The 12,346-nt window shown below is 41.7% G+C and overlaps 1 protein-coding gene across 1 annotated transcript in view; it reads right to left on the bottom strand.

Moving 5' to 3' along the window:
• The window catches only part of LOC122557084 (sodium- and chloride-dependent neutral and basic amino acid transporter B(0+)-like), a 174,881-nt gene extending 169,232 nt beyond the window's left edge, over positions 1-5,649 (bottom strand). Inside the window, exon 1 of the mRNA XM_043704379.1 lies at positions 5,496-5,649. Coding sequence (XP_043560314.1) covers positions 5,496-5,649 — 154 coding nt within the window. The remainder of the gene's footprint in view (positions 1-5,495) is intronic.
• Between the last annotated feature and the right edge of the window lie 6,697 nt (positions 5,650-12,346).

The following is a 12,346-nucleotide window of genomic DNA, read 5'->3' as shown; positions in this document are numbered from 1 at the left end:
AAAAAAAATGATAATCATGTCTTTTTAAAAATCTTATTCAGGGAGAGAGATTGCCCAACTTGGTCCCATCATCTTATGGGATGGAAGGCTGCTATCACCAATAAGGATCTAATTAAAATAAATGAAACAGCAAAGATGGGAGAAAACGTTTGAGAAAATGTGTGGAAAATAATTGTGTTATAATAAGGATTAAGGTAATGAGTAACAAGTGAAGATCGTGCAATGTGGGTATTTTAAAAAAACAATGAAGGGAAAGGATATGAAGCTATACTGACCAAGAGATAAAACAAAGTTCGATAATATTTAAAGAAAAAATGAACATACACAAGAGAGGATGATAATAGGGAATAATTTTGCCTTTGCCTAAGGTTTTTACTGAAAAGAAAACAAAAAAGAAATAACAACAGTCGAAGCAAAGAGCCATATCAGAAATGTTAAAATATCAAGGAATAATATACAAGAGAAGCTGACCAAAATATAGGCAGTTTAAATCCCAGGTTTAGATGGAATATCATCAAATAATGGAAGGAACAAAGCAGGAGAGAGGAGAGGCACCTTTACTTAGGTATAAAATTCAAAGAAAAACACATTGAGAAATGGTGAATAGCAAATGTAATTCCTGAATTCCAGAAAGGGAAACAGACCTATCCAGGGATAGTTCCCCAGGTAATATGATGAATGTAAACAATATAAGAATATTTGCTGCAAGATGAATTAATTGAACATCTGTGCACAAGAAAACATGACATAAATAGCTAACAAGAATTTCTTAAAGGGTGGTCATGTTAAAAGAGTAGTCAAGAGTAATGTCCTATGAAAGACTTTTCAAAGACCTTTGATGTGATAGGACAAAGGTTTGGATGGTTGGATCCAGGGCTGGGAAATAGAGGAACTGACAAATGACTATGAATATAAAGTAAGAAATAGGGCTATATTTCCTGAACTGGAGGTCAATAACCACCTCCAATTCACTTCCTGCATCAAAAAGCAATGACTGAAATTGTGACTGTGAACAACAATCCAAAACAAAGACTTAGGCCTTTCTCAATTATCTTGAGCACCAAGAAGCAAATAAACAGAAATGTGAAATAAACAGTAATTTTGACACAAAATTCCGTTGAAACCATATGGATTGTTCAGATGTGTTTACCTCAGCATCAGTCAGCTTTGAGAGGTCCAACTGCTTTCCAATGTAGAATTCAATCCCTTTATAGGCTCATTCCAGGTAATCCTTCGGATCAGGAGTATAGTCAGAACCACATATGGGAACGTTGCAGTAAAATAAACAGCCTGACCAAGGAGAAAAGCTTGTCAGATTTTAGACTCTGGGAATAGGAGGAATTGATTTCAAGTGAGCTACCCGCGTAAAGCATAAGTGAATTTAAATAGGACAGAATTGTTCTATTTATTTTTAATCTTTGGGGTCAAAACTCATTTTAATAGGAGATTAGAATAGGGTGAGATGAAGATATTTCAGTCCTCACATCTGCAGTTCTTTTTCCCATTCACACTGAAATAAATTGTACACATTAATGCTCTCAATCACTTTTCCAGATCTATCCAGCTTCCCCCAGAGTCCCTGCATCAGTGACTGAAACCCTCAGAATGAGGGAGACATCGTAGATGTTTTGGAGATTTGCTGCTGTTCTTTCTGTCAGGGAAAAGATCTTCAGATCTCCCTCAGACCTGAAGTACTGATGAATTATGGATTTCCCACTCCCGAAAGAGACACGATTAACATCGCCTGGGAGATAAACCAGACACTTCACAAATGATTTATAATTTCTAGTTTTATTGTCACAGAGAACTGTACTTTGTCACTAGTTTTAATTTGATTAACCACCAATCATGTACCTTGCCTGAAGATTTGATTCCTTTAGATAAGGCTGCTCCAACTATCAGCCAGGCCAAAAGCAGACAAAGAGCTAAATACCAGACAATCTCCCCAGTCTCTTCAATTGAACTGGAACGGCTTAAAACTAGTTTCCAAAAGAAAAAGACAATAGGAAATGTATTATTAGGATTATTTTCATCACACAGCCATTAAAAGCTCATCTGGCTTGGTAAAGTATTTTAAGAGAGAAATTTGTCTTCATGCAGCCTGGGAAATATGTGACTCTACACAGCAAAGTGCCTCTTTACTGAGATGTGATCACAAACTCCTCAGTTATACCAAATGTTATGAAGAAACTAACAAAATTACAATGGATGGATCAACAACCATAAAATCTCAGTACTGGACATCAGAAAGCCATTTCTAACCAAATGGAGCTTCAAAGTTCACTCTCCTATCGTACAGAGGGCAGGTTTCAAGTTGAGATAGATCTAAGACCACTGTCTTTTGCATATAGCTACAATTATGGGATCACCTCCAATTCCTTCCAAGAATGTGCTGATAACATCCGTTGTGCTTCACAATCCCACAGCCCACAAGTGTATCTCCTGGGAGACATGTTTGCCAAGGCCACGACTTTGAGAAAGCTGAGGTGAGTCAGACACAGAGAACTCTTGGTGCAGTCACTGGTTCCCACTGTTACAGAGAGGCCTGGACTGAAAAGGTGTGGCAATCAAGGCATCCTCAGGAGTATTTATAACCCAAAATGGATTCTACTCCCTCAGTGTTCAGCTGGTCTGTCACCATTTTCGTGCATGTCTCTGCAAGAAATTGTAAAAGATGCCATGGAGGCCTGCAGGCTGTGCCTCAGTTATTTGCTGGGAGTGGGTAGCTCATTGATGATAAGGGCTATCCACTGAGGATGTGGTTCAATTCAGCCTTGAGAATCCCCATGACTGGCACCATGGAGAGATAGTGCCATGGCCACATGGGCACAGGGACAATCAATGAGCTAGCGATTGAGTTGCCTGGACTCATATGAGTAAGGTAACAGATGAAGCAGACAGAGAAGTACAGTCAGTACATTGCACACACAGCACAGTCCAGCTTTGGTTTGTTCCTTGCATGTAAGTGCAAATCTTGTTTGATACATACTTTAATCACATAGCCCAATATTAAAGTAAAAAGAGTTCCTTTAATCTGATATCAAAGTGTGTCATCAATATATATTTAAATATGAAATATTGATGTAGAATTTCATGGAAGGGTCTCTGGTTTTGTGTTATAAGTTGAATTAAAGATCAGAAGAGAAACTAGAGATTTCACATATCCCATTGCAATTCATACATTCATGTAAACTGTCTCTGTTAAGTCAAGGCCAACTGATGCATATCATCTCCTATTACTTATGCTATCAATATCAGATCAGATGTGATCTAGTTGCTATTGGGAAGAGGGGATCTGGGTAAAGTCATATCGAAATGAAAGTGCCAGATTTAATAGCTGAACACAAAGGGAGAGGCAGCTGTTATTGCTATTGCAGACATACTGACTTGGAACCTCTCGACAGAGACTGCAGCGGGGACAGACAGCTAGGCACAGAGACAAACATCGAGACGGGCAGGCAGAGACAGGCAGCAAGAAAAGCAGAGATACAAGCAGTGAGGCAGGCAGACAGAGACATACAGATAGCGAGCAGGCAGACAGAGGCAGGCAGCAAACAAGCAGACAGAGAAACAGACAGTGAGCTAGATAGATACAGGAGTTCCAGTGGCCACTGAGGAAAAAGCCCATTCCCATTAGCCATCTGGCAGAATGCATGCAGTAGTACTTTCTTTCAAAGAGAAAGAACTGATAAAAATTTAAAGATGGAACAAGTCATCTTGCCATGACTGGGAGATGGAATCGTCAACTTGTGCCTTGCTACTGGAAGCCAGTTCAAGGATTCTCAAGAAGGACGGTATGAAATTACTTTTGATGCACACTGGACTTTATGACTCAACAAAATGGGGAGAACAGAACATGTTGGAAGCTGGGTGTAACTTTTTTACTGATTTCAGAAAATTATGCAGTGAGTACTGTCATATACAAAAACAGTGTTGCACTTTTAATCGTGTGAGGGGCATGTGGAAGATAACTTTTCTGTTGTCTATCCTATTAATTGCCTACGAGTTCAGTGAATAGGATGGTGAGTGCTGTGGGTAGATGTGAGAGCTGAATAAGTGGATAGTGGGCAACCTGGATAAGTAAATGAACGAGGAAGATGAGTAGTAGGGTGATCTGGGTAAGTAGGTTGATGTGTAAGGGAGTGCATGTGGGTTGGCTAATAGATTGGTTAGATTAGTGAGTATTGAGTGAGGAAGTGGTTACATGGACGAGCTAGGTCAGTGGGTTGGTGGGTAGAATTGGGTAATTAGGTAAGTGAGTGGGTGCAGTGAGTAGAGGGTGAAGTGTGTAACTTGAGAAGTTGGTAAGGAGGATAGCTGGAGGGATGGGTACATAGGTTCACTTCTGGTTGTGCCAGGTGGTTAGTCTGGTCAGATCAGGCAGGGAGTCAAGATAGTTTGGGAATGTAGTTATATCTGGTGAGAGATGAGTCTGGTAGTTGGGAGAGGTAGAGAGACTGGGTCAGGGGTAGTCATGCTGTGGGAGCTTGGTGTATTAAGTAGTCAGACAGAGTGGTCAGGGAGGTTATTTGAGTCAGGTCTGCAGGATAGTCAGCGTCGGGTGTGTTTGACTAAGAAGCAAAGATTCGTAAAATCCCTACAGTGCTGAAAGAGGCCATTTGGCCCATTAGATTTACACCAGCCTCCAAAGAGCATCCAATCAGACCCACGCCCCCTACTCTGTCCTAATAACCCTGCATTTCCCATGACTAGCCTAACTAGCCTGCACATCCCTGCACACTGGGCAATTTAGCATGGCCAATCTACCTAATCTGCACATCTTTGGACTGTGGAAGGAAACCAGAGCACCCAGGGGAAACTCACACAGACACAGGGAGAATGTGCAAACTCCACACAGACTAAAATTTTACTCAAGGCTAGAATCAAATCCGAGTCCCTGATGCTGTGAGGCAGTGGTGATAACCGCTGCACCACCTCACCCCAGAGTCAAGTATTGGAACATGTTTTAATCTGCCCAACTTGTTGGGTAAGTATTCGGTTAAGAACCAACTGAGTGATGTTTCTCACTCAGCTCAAGAGTCTGAGATATGGCAAAGACTAATGATATGATGGGCAATTCATCAGTTCCTTATCACCATCGTAAGTGCAACTCCCACACACATCTGACAATGCAATGGCTGGAAGATTTGACCGTTATGGGTGAAACGATGAGCACTTTGAACGATAGCTTTGCTGGCTTCCTCAGACTGCACAGAACAGTTGCTGCAGCAGATCTGAGAGAAACTCACGTCAGAAGTCCCTCAATGTGCAGACAGACTGGCTATTCCTGCCTAAAGATCCTGTTCCATCACTTTCTTCAATCAAAGATCAATAATAACAAAACGTGTTCCTGGCTGGGAGCCCAGTGAATAGGCAGATGAATAATAAAAACTTCTAATGTTTGATGACACTCGTTCACGTTTCAGTACAACCAGTTGCAAGGAGCCATCAGCCGAAGATGTCTATACTTTCCCCAGTAGAAGTGAGCACTGTACCTTTGGGAGTCCTGCTGCATGTTTCATCTGCTCCCCACCAACTGAAGCAATCTGCCCACGGCAGGGGTGATTGGAAGGAAGCAAACAGGTAGTACAGACTGTCGCCAATGATGCTATTGTAAGTGATTTGTATAATGGTACTCAACAGGACCATTGTAACCACCACACCTTGGATTTGAAATAGAAGCAGGAATATTGATTCAAAACTATTTACAATTGAATTGATTTAGTACAAATGCATGCCGCTAGTCAGAGAAACCAACTGTGTTTAGTTGTGATTAGTTATTCGAAGTATTCCTGGGGCATCTCCATGCTGCTTTCAAATTATTTCCATGACCAGGAACATTGGCAAGTACTTTAATACAATGAATAAAATCTGTAATTATTAATTTTAAAATAAGAAAGCTTCAGTCATATCCTAGTAAGAAATCAGACTTCTTAGGAAAACATATGAAGAATATGACAACTTAGAAAACAGGAACACAAGTAGACCATTCATTCCCTCAGTTCTGCTCCATGAAACGAGATCATGGCTGATCTTCAATTTTAACATAATTTGCCTGATCTACTTCCATATCACATGATGTTTTAAACATACAATTCTAACAATTTCAGTATTGAATGTATTCAACGACTCAGTCTCTGTAGCCCTCTAAAGCACAGAATTGCAAAGATTCATCACCTTGTGAGTGAAGAAATTCCTCCTTATCTCAGTCCAAAGTCAGAGTGACTATGAACCCATTATCAATTGTAAAGACCCATCTCATTCATGAATGTCTTATAGGGGAGGAAATGGCCATCTTTCCCTGGTCTGATCTACATGGGAAACCCTACCCACAGCAATGTGGTTGACTCTAAACTGCCCTCTGACCAATTAGGCAAGGACAATAAATGCACCGCTGAGGCCAAACCCAGCTTGCAGATACCTCCTCCTACTGTCCCCTTGACCATGACCGCACCCCCACCACCAAACCATCATCTCCCAGACCATCCGTAACCTCATCACCTCGGGGGATCTCCCATCCACCTGCCCTCTGACCAATTCAGCATAGACAATAAATGCAGGCCTAGCCAGCAACACCTACATCCCATGAATGAATTAAAAGAAAAAAAACTGATTTCTATATTACTTTCTGAATCTCAAAGCAAATAATGAATTAGTTAAATGATGCAAATTCATTCTAGCCCTTTTTCTGATTTTCCTGTAGTTTGAACCCAATCTAGCAATTTTTTTTTCCGGCAGATTAAATTTTAAGTATAAATTAAATTAGATTACCTACAGTATAGAAACAGGCTCTTTGGCCTAACAAGTCCACACCAACCCTCCGAAGAGTAACCCACCCAGACCCATTCCTCACATTTCTCCCTGACTAATGCAACTAACACTATGGACAATTTAGTATGGCCAATTCACCTGACCCACACATCTTTGGATTGTGGGAGGAAACCAGAGCAATCGGAGGAAACCCACGCAGACACGGGGAGAATGTGTTGTACACCCACTGGTCGCTGGTCCAAGTTAAATTTTTACAACCAAGATCCTAACCCATTAACATCATTAACCATTAACCCGGAGGGACATCCTAGCTGGACACGGTCCAGTCCTCACCCAATGTACTCATATATGCACTTGTGATGGAAGAGTTGGCAATCAGCGACAGGATCTTGGTCTGTTATTTTCCTTCTTGGTTCTTCAGGGACTGCTGTGTCAATGACCTGTGAGATTTGATTTTATTTGTTAAAATGCAAAGTGGCATACCAGGTATCCTTCTTGCTCTCAAAAATTTTAACTTGTTAACTTTTCCCACAAACATTTCTCATCAGCAAATATGAATTTGTTTCTCCACTTTGCACTAATGGAAAATTTTTCTAACACATATAAATTGTTTTCAGCAACACTGCTGTATTTAAGTAAAACATTGAAAATTTCAAGGAGCTGTCACTTCTATTACAAAAAGAAATGGAGCACACTAATGCTGGAGACTGAGGAACAGGTTTCCCTGATCTTGGTTCTGATAGCTCATTAAACTGGGAGGGAAGAAAACATTACATTCGCTTCATCTCTCTGTTCACTTTATCAGTCTTTGCAAAACCAAATCCAGATCAGATTGCATCAAGGATATCGAGCAAGGCTGGCCTCAGGCTCCACTTACTACATGAATTAAGCACAATATTTAAACCTTTAACAAGCTCACGGTGCTGGATAAACATTAACCTTGTAACATGGCCACAGCTTTCCACATTGCAACAGGTCAGAGACTGGCAAACTGCCCAAAGGAACATTCCAAGTAAAACATTGGCATCACAATGAAAGCCAGCATCAGGGTGTAGGGAATTAGAAACTCACCTGGAAAATAGTAAGGGAAAGCTGAAATACATTGCACACACGTTAGGATTCATCATACATTTTGATTTGTATTTGTAAAACCACAGAACATTTCAGCATATGTCAGGTATGGACAGGATAGATCAAGTGAATCCGTAGAAGAGTATAAAGGCAGTAGAAGTGTATTTAAGAGGGAAATCAGGAGGGCTAAAGGGGACATGAGATAGATGAGGCACATAGAGTTAAGGAGAATCCAAAGGGTTTTACAAACACATTAAGACAAAAAGGATAATTAGGGAGCAAAAAGGGCCCCTCAAAGATCAGCAAGGCAGCCTTCATGTGGAGCCACAGGAGATAGAGGAGATACTAAACGAGTATTTTGCATCAGTGTTTACTGTGGAAAAGGACATGAAAGATATAGAATGTAGGGAAATAGATGGTGACATCTTGAAAAATGTTCATATTACAGAGGAGGAAGTGCTGGATGTCTTGAAATACATAAAAGTGGAAAATTCCCCAGGACTTGATCAGGTGTACCTTCGAACTCTGTGGGAAGCTAGGGAAGTGATTGCTGGGCCTCTTGCTGAGATATTTGTATCATCAATAGTGACAGGTGAGGTGCCGGAAGACGGGAGATTGGCTAATGTGGTGCTACTGTTTAAGAAGGGCGGTAAGGACAAGCCAGGGAATACAGACCGGTGAGCCTTTCGTCAGTAGTGGGCAAGTTGTTGGAGGGAATCCTGTGGGATAGGATGTACATGTATTTGGAAAGGCAAGGATTGATTAGGGATAGTCAACATGGCTTTGTGCGTGGGGAATCATGTCTCACGAACTTGACTGAGATTTTTGAAAAAGTAACACAGGATTGATGAGGGCACAGCGTTAGACATGATCTATATGGACTTCAGTAAGGCGTTCAACAAGGTTCCCCATGGGAGACTGATTAGCAAGGTTAGATCTCATGGAATACAGGGAGAACCAGCCATTTGGATACAGAACTGACTCAAAAGTGGACAATGAAGAAGGTTAGCTCAGATTACAATGGCATCTTGATCAGATGGGCCAATGGGCTGAGATGAAGTTTAATTTAGAATAATGCAAGATGCTCCATTTTGGGAAAGCAAATCTTAGCAGGATTTATATCCTTAAGGGTGAGATCCTGGGGAGTGTTGCTGAACAAACAGACCTTGGAGTGCAGGTTCATAGCTCCTTGAAAGTGGGGTCACAGGTAGATAGGATAGTGAAGAAGGTGTTTGGTATGCCTTCTTTTATTGGCCAGAGTACTGAGTACAGGAGTTGGGAGGTCACGTTGCAGATGTACAGGACATTGGTGAGGCCACTTTTGGAAAATTGCATGCAATTCTGGTCTCCCTCCTATCAGAAAGATATTGCAAAACTTTAAAGAGTTCAGAAAAGATTTACAAAGATGTTGCTAGGGTTGGAGGGATTTGAACTATAGGGAGAGGCTGAACAGGTTGGGGCTGTTTTCCCGGAAGCTTTGGAGGCTGAGGGGTGACCTTATAGAGGTTTATAAAATCATGAGGGGCATGGATAGGATTAATAGACAAAGTCTTTTCCCTGGGGTGGGGATGTCCAGAACTGAGGGCATAGCTTTAGGGTGAGACAGGAAAGATTTAAGAGACCTGAGGGTCAACTTTTTCCACACAGAGGGTAGTGCATATGTGGACTGGGCTGCCAGAGGAAGTGGTGGAGGCTGGTACAATTATAACATTTAAAAGGCATTTGGATGGGTATATGAATAGGAAGGGTTTGGAGGGATATCGGCCGGGTGTTGGCAGGTTGGACTAGATTGAGTTGGGATATCTGGTCGGTATGGATGAGTAGGACCGAAGGGTCTGTTTCCACGCTGTACATCTCTATGACTCTATGTGACTTTAATCACAGCTACACCATCACTTTACATGCTTCTGATGTTAATCCCATTATTCTACACTTACATCGTACAAGATCATCTTTCATTTCTACATCAATGATTCAAGCACCCATCCGTGACCAGTATTTCACTGATTTGCAACATGCAAACAGTTGTGTTATATTCATTTCATAAATGTAACAAGAAGCATTCCTTTGCTGTTGAGTCCTTCCATTGATTTTTCTCCCGTTTGCAAGTGAAAGATAGCTGAGACAAAAAGACTTTCCGAATGTTTAAACAGCAGTGGATAATTCAGAGGAAGTTGGACAATGTTAAATTGCTGTTTAAAATTCTATTGATTTCTGGACCCCCCCCCCCCCCCCCCCCTCCAAACCCATGACAGCTGCATTCATTCTCTGCTGAAAGAAAACTGCAAAGTTGAATAGTTTGCATATTGTTTCTGGACTATAATTGTTATGCCACCATGCGTTTGCATAACTTATTCCCAATCTCTACACTGCACTCAGCATTACCGTCCTCAGGGTTACCATTGATCAAAAACTTAATTGGGCCAGTTACTTAAACACTGTGGTTACAAGAGCAGTTGGTACAATACTTTTTGAATTGCAACAAAATATTTCATGAATCTACAAAGTCTTAGAACTATAGAGTCATAGAGATGTACAGCATGGAAACAGACCCTTCGGTCCAACTCATCCATGCTGACCAGATATCCTAAATGAATCTGGTCCCATTTGCCAGTATTTGGCCCATAGCCCTCTAAACCCTTTCTATTTGTTCACCAATCCAGATTACTTTTAAATGTTGTCATTGTTCCAGCCTTCACCACTTGCTCTGGCAGTTTGTTCCATACATGCACCATCCTCTACGTGAAAAGGTAGCCCCTTAGGTTCCTTAAAACTTTTTCCCCTCTCACCTTAAAACTATACCCTCTAGTTTTAAACTCCCCCACCCCAGGGAAAATACTTTAGCTATTCACCCGATCCACACTCCCCATGATTTTATAAACCCCTTTAAGGTCACCCCTCAGCCTCCAACACTCCAGGAAAAATAGCCCTAGACTATTCAGCCTCTCCCTACACATCAAACCCTCCAACCCTGGCAACACCCTTGTAAATCTTTTCTGAACCTTTTCTATATAAGAGGCCAAATTATGCGAATTTGCATCATTTCCTGTATTTGGTTAGTATACTGAACAATTATAATTAGCATACTAAAAACCCAATATCTAATAACACATTACATGACAAGTTATGAGTTGGCCAAATGAGCACACATCTAGTGGATGAAATTCAATGCAGGGAAATGTGAGGGAATGTATTTTGGTAGAAGAACTCACAGACAATGCAGGCATAAAGCTGTAAGTTTGAGGTGAGTACAGGAGCAGAGTGACCTCGGGGTTCAAGTACATAATTCTCTGAAGGTGGTCAGGCAAGTTTAGAAGGCATATAGGATCCTTGGGTACATATCTAGAAGCATAGAGTATAAAACCAAGGAATGATGCTACACCTCTACAAATCATTGGTCAGATAATATTGAGAGTATTGTATTAACATTCTGGGCACCTTGTTAAAGCTCTGGAGAGAGTTCAAAGGAGATTTAATAGAACAATACAGCACAGAACAGGCCCTTCGGCCCACGATGTTGTGCCGAACATTTGTCCTAGCTTAAGCACCTATCCATGTACCTATTCAATTGCCACTTAAAGGTCACCAATGATTCTGACTCTGCCACTCCCACAGGCAGCACATTCCATGCCCCCACCACTCTCTGGGTAAAGAACCCACCCCTGACATCTCCCCTATACCTTCCACCCTTCACCTTAAATTTATGTCCCCTTGTAACACTCGGTTGTGCCCGGGGAAAAAGTTTCTGACTGTCTACTCTACCTATTCCTCTGATCATCTTATAAACCTCCATCAAGTCACCCCTCATCCTTCGCCGTTCCAACGAGAAAAGGCCGAGAACTCTCAACCTATCCTCGTACGACTTCCTCTCCATTCCAGGCAACATCCTGGTAAATCTTCTCTGCAACCTCTCCAAAGCTCCCACATCTTTCCTAAAGTGAGGCGACCAGAACTGCACACAGTACTCCAACTGTGGCCTAACCAAAGTCCTGTACAGCTGCAACATCACTTAACGACTCTTGAATTCAATCCCTCTGCTAATGAACGATAATACTCCATAGGCCTTCTTACAAACTCTATCCACCTGAGTGGCAACCTTCAAAGATCTATGTACATAGACCCCAAGATCCCTCTGTTCCTCCACCTGACTAAGAACCCTACCATTAACCCTGTATTCCGCATTCTTATTCTTCTTCCAAAATGGACAACCTCACACTTGGCAGGGTTGAACTCCATCTGCCACTCCTCAGCCCAGCTCTGCATCATATCTAAGCCCCTCTGCAGCCGACAACAGCCCTCCTCACTGTCCACAACTCCACCTATCTTCGTATCATCTGCAAATTTACTGACCCACCCTTCGACTCCCTCATCTAAGTCATTAATAAAAATTACAAACAGCAGAGGACCCAGAACTGATCCCTGCGGAACTCCACTTCACTGACGTCCTTTCACCTTCAACAGCTTCCCCCAATCATCTTTTGAAAGTTTTTGCCCATTTCCATCA

Source organism: Chiloscyllium plagiosum, chromosome 15 (genome assembly GCF_004010195.1).
Source record: "Chiloscyllium plagiosum isolate BGI_BamShark_2017 chromosome 15, ASM401019v2, whole genome shotgun sequence".
NCBI lineage: Eukaryota > Metazoa > Chordata > Chondrichthyes > Orectolobiformes > Hemiscylliidae > Chiloscyllium > Chiloscyllium plagiosum.
The sequence above is the reverse complement of the archived record's forward strand: the minus strand, read 5'-3'. Positions and strand labels throughout refer to the sequence as shown.